We start from the raw sequence: 17,485 nt of genomic DNA on the forward strand, positions 1-17,485 counted from the left end.
TCAGGTGCTCTTTTATTGCTATTGATGATGCGGTCAAGACAATAACAATGGATCTTAAAGCTTTACATTTTTAACAGTGAACTTTTCAAATGTAGTCACCCGTTTCTGAGAATTTCGAATCAACTCAAAAGCTGTACATTTAGGGAAAACAGAGAGTTATACCACCACAGCAGACTCATTAAGACCCTAACCATGAGGCTGGGCAATACTGCCTTAACATAATATTGCAATATTTTTAGGCTGTACAACGATACACAATGAATAAATATTATCATATCATAAATGTAACTAAATCAAACATCACCATATTTTAACAGAATACCCCAATATTGATATTGCGACAATATTTTGGGGATGACTATTCGTTCTATCAACAATGTGGTTATAATGACGACGTGGGTGAGAGAAAGTATAAGAGCAAGTAGAACAGTCAGTTGAAATGACATCACTTAACCCCTAATGCAGCCTTTAAAACAAAAAATATATATATTTCAAGCCATTATCCAGTATTTGAATACATACATTTGGACCTGCAAATGTGTGTTTACACATTAGTCTGGATTGTTTTAGTACTTTTGAGTCTTTCCTGTGAAGTCACAGAATGAACAAAGGCCAAAGCAAAACAGCATTTCAACACACAAACAGCAGAGAGGGAAGTTTCAGGTTACAACCTTCCCTGCAAGTCAGTAAGTATTTGTGCTGAAGTGCTCTGTGAGTTCGTCAACAGATAAAACCGCAGTCTCACTGCGGTTCTACCCACACGCCCACAGCCACACACGTGTCTCTCTCTCTGCGGTCATAAACAAGATTATCAAACACATCATGTCATGTCAGATTATTTAGTTACCGTGAATCAGGAAAACACTGTAATCACGTTATTACGCTAATCTGGTTATTCACAGTAATGAAGTTACAGTTAACGTTGGACTCCAAACGCCTCCAGACTCATCTGTTGGGAATGCACTCATGACAAACAGGTGATGGATAGTAGATGAGGAGATCACATTGAGCCTATTGAAGACAACGTTTACAATAGCATAGTTTTGCAGTTACAGTACTTAGAAAAGCTCTTGGTGTCGCAGCTTCCACAGATGTCTCCACCACATTGTGTTAAATTTGGCCCAGTTGAATTAAAAAAGATCACCTTATACTAAACTAGTTGTCAAATATCCTACAGTGTGCTACATGTTTACATACTAGTTGCAGAAATGCAAAACAATAAAAGTTTGCAAACTTAAATAAACTAAAAGGATCTTTTAACTGGTTATTATTATAGTTATTGTTAAAGGTGCACTATGTAGTTTTAGGGAAGATATTTTACTCAGAAGAAAACAAATCTTTATTAATTGATTTAAACAATGAATAAACAAACTTTCCTCAAAGGATAACACAATTTCATACTGTTTTACTTTGTTCAGAACCCTTGAAAGTAGCTCAAAACATAACTGGTCCTTCATTATACAATAGGGGCCAAAACGTTTTATGTTATAAACATACAGGATTAACATCTGAATCGTTTTCATTCCAAAAACGCTTTTAAACTATTTACATTTTTCCACATTGCCTGACGGTTATAGTGGAAGTATATGTGTGTGAGAAGCTGTGACGTCTGTTGTATTCATGATGCCCAGTATGGAGGTGGGAGCTGACTGTGTGGTGTTATAAAAAAAGAAAGGGTGTGTTGTAGCCTATGTATGATGATGAATGGGAGTGGGATGAATGGGACAAACCCTGATTTAACAACCTGTCCCGTAAACACAGCCCCCACCCTGCAGACAAAGCTCAACTCCACGGCAATGAAAAAAGCAAAATATTACACAAACGTTGTTGTTGATAAACCTTGCCTTGAATGTGTGAGTGTAAACTGTGAGTTCCTGAATTTGTTTTTATGCTTTTTTTGGACCCAAATGTCTGCAGCACATTTAAAACTGCAGGAGAAAGTTCACAACTGTGTAAGAGTTCGCAGGTTTGAGGACAGAGCCAGGATTTCTGTTTTTGTAGGGGAGCTTGTGCAAATGTGTTTTTGTGTGTGTGCCTTTGTACACTGTTGCTTGTGTGTTTGTTTTTGTGTGTGTGTGTGTGTGTGTGTGTGTGTGTGTGTGTGTGTGTGTGTGTGTGTGTGTGTGTGTGTGTGCCTCCTTTCAAGTGTGTGGTGCTGCTTTTTTTTATGGAGCCATCTCCTGGACAGTAGCCTGGTTTTCACAGCCTTTCCTTTAAAAGGCGCTGCCAATGACAGGAAGGACTCCTCCTCCTGCCAGGGCAGGAAGGCAGGAGAGGACAGAGGGGGGAAGAGGGTTATTAGTGAGGGTTGAGCTTGGGGGGGAGGGCGGGAGGAAGGGGGGTGGGCTGCTGGTATTGAACTTAGAACAGCTGATGAAAGGGATTGTCAGTCAGATCTCCCCCATCTCCTCCCTGCTGTCGTGGTAATTACTCGCTCAGCATATTTGAAGTTGAAGCTCCCCCCCCCCGCTGTTCCTCCGCTCATGAATTACAACAAAGTGCAGTAATTTTAAGCTGAATACATGCATCTTGTAATGTAAAGTATAGATGGTGTCACATAATCAGTCTTTAAGTTGCTTCGACTTTGCCCGTTAAAATTGACTTGGCAGAGTCATGTTATGTGTTGTGGCTATTTCATAATGAGTACTGTTGTCCTCCTCTGCCCTCACATTGTTTCTGTGAGTGTTGTCGCACTAAAAACCCTCAAACACACGCAGTCCATCTGACCTGTGGGCCCATGCAGCAGCCCACACACACATATTCACATGTGCACGCACATTCCTCAGCATGCTGCTGAACATTTTGTCAGCGAGAGGTTGTGTAAAATCTCAAATTAATCTTTTGAGGACTCGGGGCGAAAGAAATATGAGTCAAAGTTGCACTTTTGCCATCTTTTGAGATCTATATTATTTATATTATTTTATAATTATCTGTATTACCGGTTCTGTCAAATTTCTAGTCAAATGAAAAATGATCATAATCTCAGGTTAGTCATCATTAAATTGTTTGCAGTCCGTAGCATTATCCTCCACTCCTCTCCAGCATGAGGCTCTTCGGAGCCCCCAGGCCAAAGTCTAGTTCAATGAGATGTGCGATGTTGGCAGGTCGAGCCAGGCTGCAGGCCCTATAGGCCATATGTCACAATGTGTCGAGCACACAGCCACTCCAAGAGGAACGAAAAAACACCTTCAATATAAGTGTAAAACAAACCACATGCTCACTCTGCTCGTGTGTTTGTGTACTGTGTTCAGCCTATAGAAGGTAATCAGCTGCAGCTCGCTGACACATGATGTCAGTCGCAGTTATGGTTCTCATGAAGTTGTTAATACAGAATGACAGATCAGTGTTGTAGGACATCAGGAGTCACTTTCACCTTCATGTGAAATTAATTTCACACGCATACTCTCAGAAAAAAGTAACAAATAATAATACGTTTGGAGAAACCAAGGGAGTGTTAGTGTTTATGGCGCTAGTAGGATTTTTGGACCGGGGTGGGCTGGGGCTAGCTGGTTAGCTTGCTAACTTCAGTAGACATCACTGCAATACAATACATAGCCGTCATCATAACAGCTATTTCTTCACATCCTATTGATAATAAAGTACATTTTTGAACCTTTTCAACTTATTACATATTGCCCCTTTAATACTAATTCTTTACAGGTCTTGATTATGTGACGGAGTAAATTACAGTCAAAACTGTCAGTATGCAGACTGAAAAAACACAGATTACCTCAACATTACCAATTAAAGTAGACTAATCATTTTAAGTTGTTGAAACTTTTTAGCTCATACTTAAATGTAATAGTCTACTTTACTTGGTAATTCTGAAGTAATTGGTTTCCTGAACTTTTTGCAGTAAAGTCAACTCTTAACTTTTTCAGCGTATGGTGTGGTTAGGTTTAGGCACAAAAACCACCTTGTTAGGGTTTGGAACAGATCAAGTTTTGGCTTATATTTCCTGTTTCTCTCGCCTCAAACAAGGCTGGAAATTGTGTTGGATGTCTTATAAAAAATATCCAGTGGTTTAGGGCTTACAAATGTTAAAACACAGCCTTGAGCAGTGGTCTCTGACTTGGTACACATTTGAACGTATCTGGTTTGCAGAAATGTAAAATTCCAATATGTTATTCAGGTTGCAAAAGTACTATATCATTTCCTGTTGGTTGATTTCTTGTATACGAACCGCATAAAGAGTATACTATAGATTATAGGCTACACTTTTTTGGTACACTGTATACAGTTAGTATGGATTTGGGACACTGAACCACTCAGGAGTGAAGGTGTCATTCCTGTGCTTCAAGACTCTCTCAGGCATCAGAGCTGATAAGGAAGGTGTCTGATTTCAGAGGGGCTTCTGTTGTCTAAACAGGGATGTGTTGATCTGACAACAAACACTGAGTAAATGGGAGAGGGGGAAGGTGGGGAAGATACAAGAGTAGATCAAGTGAAGTAATACTAGGGAATACTATTGTACTGTGGGTGATAGTAGCTAGAAGGGATTTTTATAAAGATAATGAAAGATAATAAAGACAGTTTTTCTTTGTGCAACGACAGGTTATACTTAGAGTTTGGCTTGCATGTGAAGCCGTATCCGGCTGATTCATGTGAGTCATCTTGTCTCTTCTGCATCCAACCGAGGTGTGCCGATTGATGTTGTGACACGCTAAGGGGTGAGCTGTAGGTTAAGAAGAGAGAGGTATTTTTTCCAGCCGAGGCTCTGAGGCTGAGCTCAGTTCAGGGTGATGACAGCTGCTGACACTTTTTGGCTCCTCTCCCTCTTTCTCCACGCCAGGTAAAGTCCCCTCCTCCCTCCTCCCCCCCTCTCCCCTCGCTGCCCTTCAGCCCAGTGTCTCTCACCCTGTCTCTCTCCGTCATGTTTCCCTCCTCACCCGCTCTCACCGCCCTCAGACAGTGTCAGTCACTGCCTCTCTCCTGGCGCCAGATGCAGCTTCTCTGTTTCAATGGGAGCTATTTTCCACTTGTTCTGTCTGGGCCACTTTTACATTGTCAGTGTCACTATATAAACAGAAAACACTGATCAGGTTACAGTACCATTCATGCAGCTACGCCCCTCTTACCTGCACCTCCTATACCTGGGCTCTGTATAATAGTATTTACCTCCTGCTTCACAAGCAGCTCTTTGTTTACTCATAAATGTATGTGAAACATGATTCTTTGTCCTGCGTACTGTTATGGGAAAAAGTGCATGAAAATGACAGAAATGATGATCTCAGATAAATCATCAGTTCTTCTATGAGGCCTGCAACTGACAGTTGTTTTCCATATTGATTCATTTTTCCATTACTTTCTCAGTTCATCAATAAACCATTTGGTTGATAAAATATCAGAACATACTGAAAAATGCCTGTCATACTTTTCTAAAGCGCAGCGGTCTGCCCACACATAGTTCATTTAGGATGACTCAGTCCAGATCTCAGATATATTCGAAGGCAGCAAATCCACACAAGTGACAAACTGGAGCGAGACTTAAAACTGGAGCGAGACTTAAAGACCGGGGGCACAAAGCAGATAATACGTATGCTAGAATCAACTTTTTTCAATCATAATGCATCACTACTGATTGTTTCTGTGTCTGTGTGTACATTGTTTTTGTCCTGCTTTGAAAATTTGATCAATAAATGGTCACAAAAAAAGAGAAAAGCTGGAACTTCTAGCACATTTGGCACATTGTCTAGAAAAACAATGACTGATAATGTTTTTGCTGATTATTTAATTAATTAATCATTTCATCTTTTTTTAATTTATATATATCTATAAACACACACACATATATACACACACATATATATGTCTGTGTGTTTATGTGTGTGTGTAGATAGATGGATTGATAGATAGATACTACATGCAATTGTTTGCTATAAATTGAATTAATTAGAAGAACTATTTTATGTCATGTTGCTGCAACATATCAATGTTTTGATTTACAGAATATTTTCCATGTACAAGTTAGAAATGACATTCGTATTGTTTACGCCCACTCTGGGAGTTTAAAACAACAGAACTATTCAAATTTATGCGCACGTGTCATCAATGAATTAATGGCCAGTGTTGTGTAGTGATCCCAGTTGGTGTTTCCATTTTAGAAACAGTCTCCCCAGTGAATAATGTTACACACCTCTATAAAAAACAGACACACTTACATATCATTGTTGTAAAACTAGTTGAACCAGTTAAGTTCAATTTAAAATACAAAATGATCGAGTAAGGAGAGGGTTTTACTTCTCAATCTCACAATTTACCTCTTCATTTTCTGTTTGAACCACATGATAGTGATTTATCATTAGGATGGAGGCAGTCATGATTAAGTGAATGTCATATTTGAAAGCATTTTGAACTTTAAAGCGAGCTGCTGGTCATGTAGTTAGTAATGGCCTTCTTCAGTCAAGGTCAAAGTTAAATGGTCAGGATTTTATTTAACCTCTCGGCCACTGGGAAGTTTCTGTCCTCGGGCTCACCTCCGTCTTCCCCTTTCTTTCTCTTTTCATTTTCCCTCTCTTGTTTTTATTAGATTATTCCTTTGTGCCTTTGCTTCTCTGTTTTTTGAAACCTTACCACTCTTGTTAATGACAAGCTGTGGGTTCAGGTTGGGGTTGCTGCGGTGGGGTGTTGGGTGGGGGGGGTTCACATTTGGTTCAGTCCTGTGTTATCCATTGAAGGTGGCAGGAGGGGCTGTGACTTTGGGGTTTTTGACCCCAGATTCTTTATTTTTACTAGGAAGGGATCCAAGGATGGAGCAGTTGATGTGAATAGCTGCCCAAGGTGACTGGATCCCAATAAAGAGGCCGTCAGCCTGGCCGGGGGCCTCCTTCCCATCCCAGACACAGCCTTTATAGGGCCGCTTATGAGCCTGGGCAACTATTAAACCCTGTCCAGCCTGCACTGAGGAATTTAGGGCCAGGAAACAAGGGAGTGGGGGTGGGAATGGGCAAAGGGAGGTGAAGTTGGGGTGACTGAAGGTGAAAGTTGAAAGGCATGTTCGAAGGAATCTGGTTGTTCTTTAGTCATCACCTTCAAATGTGTACCAGGCGGGTTTCACTCGTTTTATGCCGGGTGTTTTAATCAGCTCGATCAACTCGCCGCTGCGCCCATTTCACATTGTTTGTTCGGAGCGTTTTCATTAGCAGCAGTTGAAATGACTTCGCCTGTGGCCAGCAAATGGTGTTATACAGTGTGCCATTTTCTTTAGCGAGACAGTGAGAAGGAACAGAGGGAGACAGCAGAGTCTCGTAAACATCCCGCCCCTGTTTGTTCACATGGGGCTGGAGGTATATAGGCAGGTCTGGTTGGACGGCCTTTCAAATAAAAATGTGAGCTCGCACATGTGTGCACACAAACACACAGAGCAGATGCAAAAAATTCAGATGTCAGTCAAAAAGTCAACAGAGGTATGCTGCCCCCTCCCCACTCACCAGTAAATGGAGAAGCCAATCAAATCTCAGCTGCCAATCAGCATTTTATCAGCGGGGCCATCTGGCCATCAGCTAATTGTGTCTCTTTTAAGTCCCTGTCAATCAGCAGTGTCCCCCCTCCCCTCCTTTTTCTCTTAAAAATGTCTGCCTTTGAGCTTGCCTTCTGGCTCCGAGGGGTGGCCTGCATGGGGTTGGGGGTTGTTTGTTGACCACTCTCTCTTAATCAGTTGTTGTATTAGCTTTCATCATAGTTTCAAGACTTTAAGAACTTGTGTAAACAAGATGCTCTGATATAATAAGAGGCCTTAAATGTTTCTTTTTTTTTCTCTGTCTCTGCAGCGGTGGAGACCCAGAGCACTAGCTCAGAGGAGATGGTGCCCAGCTCTCCTTCCCCTCCTCCTCCTCCTCGTGTCTACAAGCCGTGCTTTGTGTGCCAGGACAAGTCATCTGGTTATCACTATGGAGTGAGCTCCTGTGAGGGCTGCAAGGTAAATGAAGCCAGAGACACATGAAGAGTTTACAGGACATGTATGAAGTGAAGAGCTGATGAAAAGAGGGCGAGAGTGAGAGCCTGACAGATGTCAGAGCTGCACAGCTGTAATGTTTGCTTTTGCTAAGCTGCCCTCTAGTGTATCGTTACTAATACTGCACATTATTAATGTAACAGAGCTAAACAGTGTGCTGTATGTGAGCAGCAAATGGTTACTGCAACTTGAACTGTTGTTTTACGTGAAGATTTCGAGCTGAAATGAAATTGACAAATTAAACAATTCAATAGAGGTTTTGTCTGCTTGTAGTTTACATACAGAGACCAATAAATGGATGTTCACAGTTAAGAGAGAAGCAGTGAAAGAGGACTTCTCAGTTCTATGTGAGAAAACAGCCAGCCTATCCTGTAGGCTGCTGGTTTATGCAATTCATCACCCTTGAGCATATTGCACTTTATTTTGTGAGCATTATTTTGCTTTGACTTTGCTGCCACTAATCACACTTCTCTGCACTTTTGCTGTAGCATGCAGGTTTTATAAATATCATAAATGCTTGGCAAATCTTGACCAGTGATTTTTTATGCTGCTTCCACTACTCTATTAAGCTTCTTCCTGTCACCGGCTGTTTACTGCTGTTGCCTGTAATTTTGCTTTTTTGAGTCCAATTGCTCATGTATAGTTTCTATTTCATTATGTTCTTGTTTTCCTAACTATTTGTTCTCTTTAATTCTCTGTATTTATCTGTACTTATTCTGTCCTTGGGCTGCTGTAACACCTGGATTTCCACTTTGGGAGATCAATGAAAGATCAAGACTAAAAGTCTACAGTCATGCTAGCTGCTATGTGAGGCTGTGGCCCAGCAGTGCTTTGAGCTACATGCTCACAATGACAATATTAACATGCTCACAATTTTAGTTAACATTTTAGCAATCTAACATTTGCTAATTACTTTGAAACACTAAGTAGAGTTTAGGATGATGGGAATGTATTTAGTTTTGCTGTTTTTTTAAACAAATTTGTTTTTGTCAAATTGACATTATGACCAGATGATGGTGCTAGATGAAAAGTCCAAGTGTCACCAAAGTTATAACAATTCATCCTGAGGTGCACAAATGTCTGTAACATTGTCATAGCAACCCATCCAATACAACATATTCACATGGCAGCCGTTTTTCCTCTGACTTCATGCAAATGCTGGCATAATGTTGTACTGCTGGTTGCAAAACATATAAATTTAGGGAGTCTGATAAATGGTTATCATTTCACCGCTTCCCACATGATCAGCAACTGACAAGATGATGGATAGTGAAAATCTGGAGGGAAGTTGGGCCATACTTAAAGTTAAAACAACATATTTGATAACCCATTTGTTAACATTAGCATTTAACAACTTCCTAGCTAACATTATGCTTTAATTAAATCCAGTGCGTTTCACTCCAAGGCTTAAATAAATGTGTGTGTTGATATTTTAGAATTAACTTACACCTTTCTATTGTATCCTGTAAGATTATCAAATGGTAATGTAAGCTAGGAAGTGGTTGAATGCTAAAATTAGCTGTCGTCTAACACAAGCTAATGGGTTCTCAAATATGTTGTTTTACCTTAATTCATTTCAATTAAAGCAGTACAACACTTGAGCATCCCACCCTGAGTGTGATGTCAGAGGAAAATGGCTGCCTTATGATATGATCTATAGTTGTTGAGAAATTTCACCATAAAACACAAAGCTGAACCTCATGGTGGCACTAGAGGAAAAGTTGTGGATTATCAAATGAACTAGAACACATTGTCTGGGACTATGAATAACTGAGAATTCAAGACAATCAAGCATTTGTTGAGATATTTCAGTCTTGACCAAAGCAGTGGACCCACTGACAGACCGACATTGCCATCCCTAGAAACATGCTTCTAGCATGGCTAATAACTATATTCTGAGATTGTATAGAGTGGCTGTGGTCCTGTCATGAAACATTGTACAAGACATTTTCTTTCATTGTTTCCAGGGTTTCTTTCGGCGCAGTATCCAAAAGAACATGGTGTATACCTGCCACCGAGACAAGAACTGTCAGATCAACAAAGTGACCCGCAACCGCTGCCAATACTGTCGGCTGCAGAAGTGCTTTGAGGTTGGCATGTCCAAAGAAGGTGAGAGGAAAATATGAGCACCAAGAGTTTCTCAATGAAATAATAATTTCAAGAAAAACCTGATGGGGAGTTTGGCTTTTTAAGTGTGTCATCTTGTGCCTGTGTTTCCCTGTAGCGGTGCGTAACGACAGGAACAAAAAGAAAAAGGATGTGAAGGAGGAGGTGGTGCTGCCAGAGAACTATGAGTTGAGTGGAGAACTGGAGGAGCTGGTTAACAAAGTCAGCAAAGCTCACCAAGAGACCTTTCCATCTCTGTGCCAATTAGGAAAATACACCACAGTAAGTTTTAATTAATAGTTATCCACCCCTAAACACTCACACTCCACTCAAGCATTAGCTCACCGCTTTGCCAGAAGGACAAACACAGTATGGACTTTGCACAGCCACACAGACAAGTGTCCCTCTTTCTCTCTCTCAGAATTCAAGTGCTGACCACAGAGTACAGCTGGACTTGGGCCTGTGGGATAAGTTCAGTGAGCTGTCCACTAAATGCATTATAAAGATTGTGGAGTTTGCCAAGCGGCTACCAGGCTTCACCACGCTCACCATCGCTGACCAGATCACCCTCCTCAAATCTGCATGCCTGGACATCCTGGTACCAACCACATGCTCCTATTACACTTTAAATGACTCCCCCTCCACCTCCCTAACGCTTTTCTCATCTGTCACGCTGCTTCAATTGTCATAAACAGATCCTGAAAATGTAAATGTAATTCTGAACATCTGCCATCCTCATTTTACTAACTGCCATTTTTTCTTCTTCTTTTATCTCTTGTAATTTTCTTATTATTATTAGATGCTGAGGATATGCACTCGTTACACCCCAGAGCAGGACACCATGACCTTCTCAGATGGTCTGACTCTGAACAGGACCCAGATGCATAACGCTGGCTTTGGTCCACTCACAGACCTGGTGTTTGCCTTTGCTGGTCAGTTGCTGCCTTTGGAGATGGACGACACAGAGACAGGCCTCCTCAGTGCAATCTGCCTCATCTGCGGAGGTAAGATTCACTTTATGAAGGAATTGTTCGAAACTTAGATCTGGAAGCTACAAAAAGCTTAACTGTTAATAAGTGGATAGTTAACCGCCAATAAATCCATAATAAAGTATGTATTGATCTTACAATAAAAAAAGCACCGCTGTTGTTCAAATTATGTGCCCTCTCAGGTGGTTGCCAGTTTCTTGCACTAACTAACGTTAGTAATGCTTGCTAGCAAACATTAACTTTGCTAATGCTAGCTAGCAAACATTAATGTCACTAACACTAACTAGCTAATGTATACAGTACATTGTTAGTACTAGTTAACATTAACATTGCTAATGCTAGCTAGCTAACATTAGGGCAGTACAGTATGCTTAACAAGTTTCTTGTAATTGCTTATAAATGTCTTGTAATCTAACAATAAAGGTGTTCATGGTGCTATCATTAACATTAATATAGTCTCATTAATGTTAATCTTATCTTATAAGGCCTTATAAGGGCCTTATTACCCATTAACTAATGCTTAATACAATGACCTTAATATAAAGTGTTACCCTTTGTTTCTCTTACTATCATCTTATCAGCTGTTTTACAAAATGCTAACATTTCCATACCTCTTCAAATTTGTGTCTCTCTGTAATTGTTTTAGACCGAATGGACCTGGAGGAACCACAGAAGGTAGACAAGCTGCAGGAGCCGCTGCTAGAGGCTCTGAAGATCTACACCCGTCGCAGACGCCCGAACAAGCCTCACATGTTTCCCCGCATGCTGATGAAAGTCACAGACCTCCGAGGAATCAGCACCAAAGGTCAGCCAAGGTTTTACATATCATTCCCAAAGATTAAAAGTAGAATTGTGTATCAATCCATTTAGTTTTTGGTAGCTACCAAACTGGGTTAACGGTACAGGGTACCAACAATTTTAAAGAAGCATTTAAAAGTTAGCATCGATGGATCGTCAGATCTGTATTTTTGTATACATTTTCCTTAAAAGTGCAATATGTAAGAATTGGCCACCTTTTGAATTCATACTCACTCTATAACTAGTGTAGGCTAACTGCTAACTCCCAATTAATTTAGCTGCCAGAGGCTAGTTGGTTCAGCTAGCCATGTAGCTACCAGTCCAGCATGCTAACTTAAGTAGATATCTCAGCATCAAAATACACAGATGTCATAATGTCTAAACTGTTATTTCTTCACATTCTGAGATTCTCTTTATCATTTAAAAAAAAACTTTCTAAGGACATCCTTATTTATGAGCTGGCTAGTTGAAAATAATTCATTGTAAAGACAGAGTATTTTTAAAAGGGCTTGATTGGTGAGAAACAAAAATTATTAATATTATTGTATCCCAAGGCCCATGCATGCAAAATAGTTCTATCAGAGAGAATATACCATCATCTGCGTATATGGAGAACATGGCAGTGAAGAGGCATTGTTTTCCTAGACTGAGATGAAACTTGTCAGTGATTCTTGTAAAAAGTGAAACATGTTCATTGTATGAGAAGCTTCCTCCTCTCCTTTTTATACATTAAATATTTAATAAATATACTTGCATGTGCCTGTAGGTGCAGAAAGAGCCATCACACTGAAAACAGAGATCCCAGGCCCGATGCCTCCCCTCATCAGGGAGATGCTTGAGAATCCTGAGGCCTTCGAAGACAGCAGTGACTCAGGGGAGAGCGCTGCAGCCGCTCCCCCCGCCATTCAAGCCATCAAACAAGAGGAGAAGTCAACATATGAGTCGACCGTCGAGGAAGAAGAAGAAGAGGAAGAGGACGACTACTGGGATGAGGAGAAAGAACGAGGAGCGGACAGTGATGGGGAGGCGTGTGGCGAGGCGGCAGCGGGCTCGCAAAAGAAAGGTGTGACTGGGAAAACGCAGTGAGAGGGAAAGATGATGCTGCTTCCTCCTTCAGATCACTGAGCCCTCACCCAGCTCCCAGAAACCTCACAGAATTAGGCTCTTATTCAACAGCAGTGTTGCATACAGCACATATTTACATATACTGTACATGTTGACTGAAAGGAAAATGTGTTAAATTCAGTATAGGAAGCAAAAGCACTAAATGTAAGCAGGTTGAGGGGAACGCCATGAAAAATCACTGTGCCAAAATGAGACTGTCTAAAAGATGTTTCAGAAGTGTTTCGTCCATCCAGAGAGCAACGAGAGGTGGTGGACTGAAGAAAATGCACTCCTCCACTATCTATAAGGGCTATGCTGTGTATAAAATTGATGGTAAAAGATACATGTCAACAACAGAACTCTATGTGGTGTCCATTTGCCGCAAATGTCTTCTCAGAATTCCTTTTATTCCTATTCAGAGATATGCTACTTATTTTTTTATTGTATTTTTTTTCCTAAGCATGAACACATTTCTGTTTTTTCTTCATGCCTGTTGTGTTTTTTTTTTTTTTTTTGGTATATTTTTCACCGATCACGTTTGACCGGACATATGTGTGTTTTTGTTAAGCATCTCTTTAAATTTATGCATTTCAGCTTTCCCGGACACAGTGAAAAGCAATAGCAAAAGTAGTAATGAGAGCAATAGCAAAGAGCGAGCAGGACTCAAAACTCACAATGTGACAAGAGAATAAGGAGGAGAACTTCAACTGTAAATTTCAGCTCTGGTGCTTGTGATCCAAATAATGCAAAAGAAATGCAGCAACATATCTCCACCTCTCGCCAAAAATACACAATCATTGAAAAAGAAATACTTCGACTGAAGAATCTGCAGGGTAGATTTAATGTCATCACGCAATCTCAGGTTGATTCTATCAGGGCTGTGTCTCACCTGTCAATTCAGAAAACTGTTGATCCATCATAAGCCCCTCATCAACAAAAAATGTTCTCATAACAGGGAGTAGGGATCATTAAAGCAACATTATGTAGTAATTCATATTTTTTTGCGATTTGGTGCCCCCCATTGTTCTAAATGCAACACAACTGACAAGACAATAAATTACATACAAATTCACAATAAAAAGTAATATTCATCAGTGTTTTGCAAAGAAGTGTAGTACTAAACCTTTGATAAAACAGCTTTGAAAGTACCGACTCCTGCAGCAACAAACATCTTACTTGCACTATTCCGTCAAGGATAATTCTCAAGGCATTATTATAAGCTACTTGAAAATAACATTCTACCAGCTAAACTTCTGCCGAAATGGGCTGACGTGCCTTATCATCAAAAACTAGCGAGTTGACAACTTTGCTAGCACAGCCAAACATCAAACAAGTGCAACAACACAAGACATATAACTTAGCAAGCCAGCTAATGTTACTTACTATTCAACAGCAACAAGTCCAGCTCTCCGTCTGTCTGCGGTCTTTCATTTTGCTAAACTGTCGCCAAGAACTAAAAAACCCATCTGAGACTCTTGTCTCTTGTCTCTTCCTTGGTCACCGTCTCTTTTCTCTTCTTAATATCTTCTGTCAACATCTTCTTCAGCCTCTTCACTGTCATGATGTCCCTGAGAGGCTGCTGAGCCCAGTTCCATTGCCCGCTCAGGCGGCTCCAGTTCTGGTGCTACTCTGATAGTGGTGTAAACATTACAACTCCCCGGCGGTCAGTCAGCTAGCAGCTAGCAGAGCTAACTTTTACGGATGGTATGCAGCAGTTACAGGTTGCTTTCTGGAAACGCCTTAAATCACAGAGAGTTGAGACAGAGCAACCAGAGGGAAAACAAGAGGAAATGTTTTTTGCATGAAATATGATCCAGTTTCACCAAAATAAGAGATAGTTGGCGCGGTGTGTGATGTACTACCATAAAGCATTAGACACTGTGATCCTACCCACTCAGCGGAGTTACATAGTACAGAAACAAGCAATAGGGGGGCAGAGTGCCTCATCAGAGATACCATTCACCCTATTACAAGTCACTGTAATGTGAAATGATTTTGAAGCTGTTATTTTCAGGTAAAATAGTTACATAATGTTGCTTTAAAAAATGTAAGTTGAGTATCCTGCACATGCCCTTAGTTCAGCAACGAGGTGCAGGTAAGCCATATTAATTTCATATTGTAAGTAAAGAATTATCCAAACCGACATAAACGTAGTTTACTTCACAGAAAACCTCAGGTGTGTATGAGTGTGTGCATGAGTGTGTATCTGAGAGCATTTACCAACACACAGATTGACGTTGCAGAGATGTGACGTTATTGCCATTACTGCCATGATCCACAGTAAAGCATTTATGTAGAAATCAAATTATTATCTCTTAAAAATGCACATAAATAGCTTTTGTAGCAGAAATATAAATGTTTTCACTCACCCAAAGACTTCAGGTGGACAGTGGGACAGACATGTTGTAAGTGAGATGGCGACCGTCCAACATAATTGACAACGAGACAAAAGCTTTAGATTGGGTGACCTGTCTGCTGAAGCACAGCACAGTACTTTGAAATGATGTGTGTTAATGTGTGCTGTATCTAATGAGTGATGCAAAAGATGGATTTTTGTAAAATAAATACGTAATAATTTGTTTTTCATCGAGACTATACAGCTTTTTTTTTATGCAAGATGTATAAAATTGTCATTATGTGCGTAATGAAAGACAGTGCGAGTCTGACTAAACTCCTTAATAGTTGTAAGGGAAAAGATTCTCATCAGCATGTTGTCCTTCATGGCATGAAACATATTTTTGATGTAGTTTTTTTGATATGAGGGATACAATGAGTTTCACAGATGAAGCTAGTGTATAATTTCTGAAAAAAAAGGTGTTTCTGGTTATCCTATGGAGACATTCACACCCTGAATGAAGCAGAGAAAGGGGAGAAAACAGATCCTACATGACCATTGTGGCAACACACCAGCATGTACAAAGGTTAAATACGTCTTTATCACTATAGATGTTAAGTCATCAAGGAAAAAGAAGTTGATTCTAGAAAATAATCTATATTGACGTGATAATGATGTTTTTGTTAAATTGTTGAATTGTGATTTGTGATATCATAGGATGGAAAAATCAAAACTATATGACTAAGGTAAAAGATAAGGCTTAACTTCAGTGTTTCTCTTCACTCTGTTTCTCTTCCTGTGTCACACACACACACACACACACACACACACACACAGATGCACACAGTCAATATTTTGCACGTCGTCAGCCAATTCTATATACTATGTTGTTTAGTATTTAAAGATATTTCTGCATCACATAACCATGATATTTCAGAATAAAATGTTTTCCTGTTCCTTTTATCTATTTCTTTCTTTTCTTAAATTTGAGCTGGTGCAATAGTTAAGTCATGGGAGAGGTCACAAAGGCCTCGGCTCGATGTGTAAGCATGTGAGTAAAAAAAAAAGCAAAAAAAACCAAAGACAGATTTTACGTCACATGTGAACAAAAACAAAACATTAATTAATAATAAAAAAAATATTCTCTTAAGCTCTTCGATGTGAAATATATTCAGTCTGTATTGTGTGATTGATGAGATTTCATGATCTAGAATTACTTTTGAAGCTGGAACCATCTTATCTCTGTTGAATTGTGTTGTTGTTGTTTTTAAACGGATGTCCTACTTTTTTTTATATATGAAAAAAAAAACAATGTAGCATGCAAATAACTTGTCTTCAAGTTCAGGGATCCAGACACCTAATGAGTTTTATTTCAATTGGATGTGTACCAAAATAACTCTGAAACACACAGAAAAACAAAGACTGGGCTGATCTGCCCTTGTTTTTACATTTGACATTTTAGCTTGTTTGTTGCTTATTGTTTGCTTATTTGTTATTTGTTGTTGTCTTTCTTGTATTTTGATAAAGGTGCTTTCTGTTCTCAGACCTTTCAGTGTCCAGCTGTCTTCTTCTTTACCCTCACCTTACACACCTTTACACAGAAACACAGCGACTGTTTTTCTCGAGACTGAAGTTGTATGCTTTGAATGTACAGTATTTACGCACCGTCAGGCGATAGAAACATACTAAATATTCCCAATGGTACTTTCACCAGAAATACAAACAGCCATCAACATGTATTTATTGTCATATTTTATTAAAGAGTCCCATCTCTCCAACAAATAAACAAAAGTATCATATAACATTAACTCTCATGATCTTCCAGCCTGACAATGTGCTCAACAAGCTGCAACAGAACATTTCACACTCGTCTGTAACACACACACCCACACTTTTGACACAGTTTTACGATTCACACTCACATGCAGAGGTTATGGGCTATGCTATGCTACCAAAGCAGGATGTAATGTATGAAATTCAATCTTATCGTGGCATCACTTTTGTCAAAACAGCTGCACCATATCCACATTTTAATCAGCTAAAACGTGAGAACATATTGATTTTCATTTTACAAATGGAGACTAGAACAAACTCAAAGACAGTCTTGGACGATGAGAAGCATATGACGGCAAAAACTGTTATTTGCACCTTATGTTCATCCTGAATTTGATTCATTAAAAAACCATTATCACACTAATA

General features: G+C 39.8%; 1 protein-coding gene across 3 annotated transcripts in view; it reads left to right on the forward strand.

Annotated features, from left to right (window-relative positions):
- The window catches only part of LOC311254572 (retinoic acid receptor gamma-A-like), a 56,571-nt gene extending 39,740 nt beyond the window's left edge, over positions 1-16,831 (forward strand). For 2 of the 3 annotated variants that reach the window (XM_084348415.1, XM_084348416.1), the window contains 7 exons: positions 7,770-7,918; positions 9,922-10,063; positions 10,179-10,342; positions 10,482-10,658; positions 10,860-11,064; positions 11,696-11,854; positions 12,614-16,831. In XM_084348415.1, coding sequence (XP_084204541.1) covers positions 7,770-7,918; positions 9,922-10,063; positions 10,179-10,342; positions 10,482-10,658; positions 10,860-11,064; positions 11,696-11,854; positions 12,614-12,933 — 1,316 coding nt within the window. In that variant the 3' untranslated portion in view covers positions 12,934-16,831. Of the gene's footprint in view, positions 1-7,769; positions 7,919-8,225; positions 8,302-9,921; positions 10,064-10,178; positions 10,343-10,481; positions 10,659-10,859; positions 11,065-11,695; positions 11,855-12,613 lie in introns of those variants that run through there. The other variant, XM_084348417.1, reaches the window with a different exon arrangement.
- The last annotated feature ends 654 nt before the right edge of the window (positions 16,832-17,485 follow it).

The sequence above is a fragment of the Pagrus pagrus genome, assembly GCF_965226575.1.
Source record: "Pagrus pagrus genome assembly, chromosome: 3".
Taxonomy (NCBI): domain Eukaryota; kingdom Metazoa; phylum Chordata; class Actinopteri; order Spariformes; family Sparidae; genus Pagrus; species Pagrus pagrus.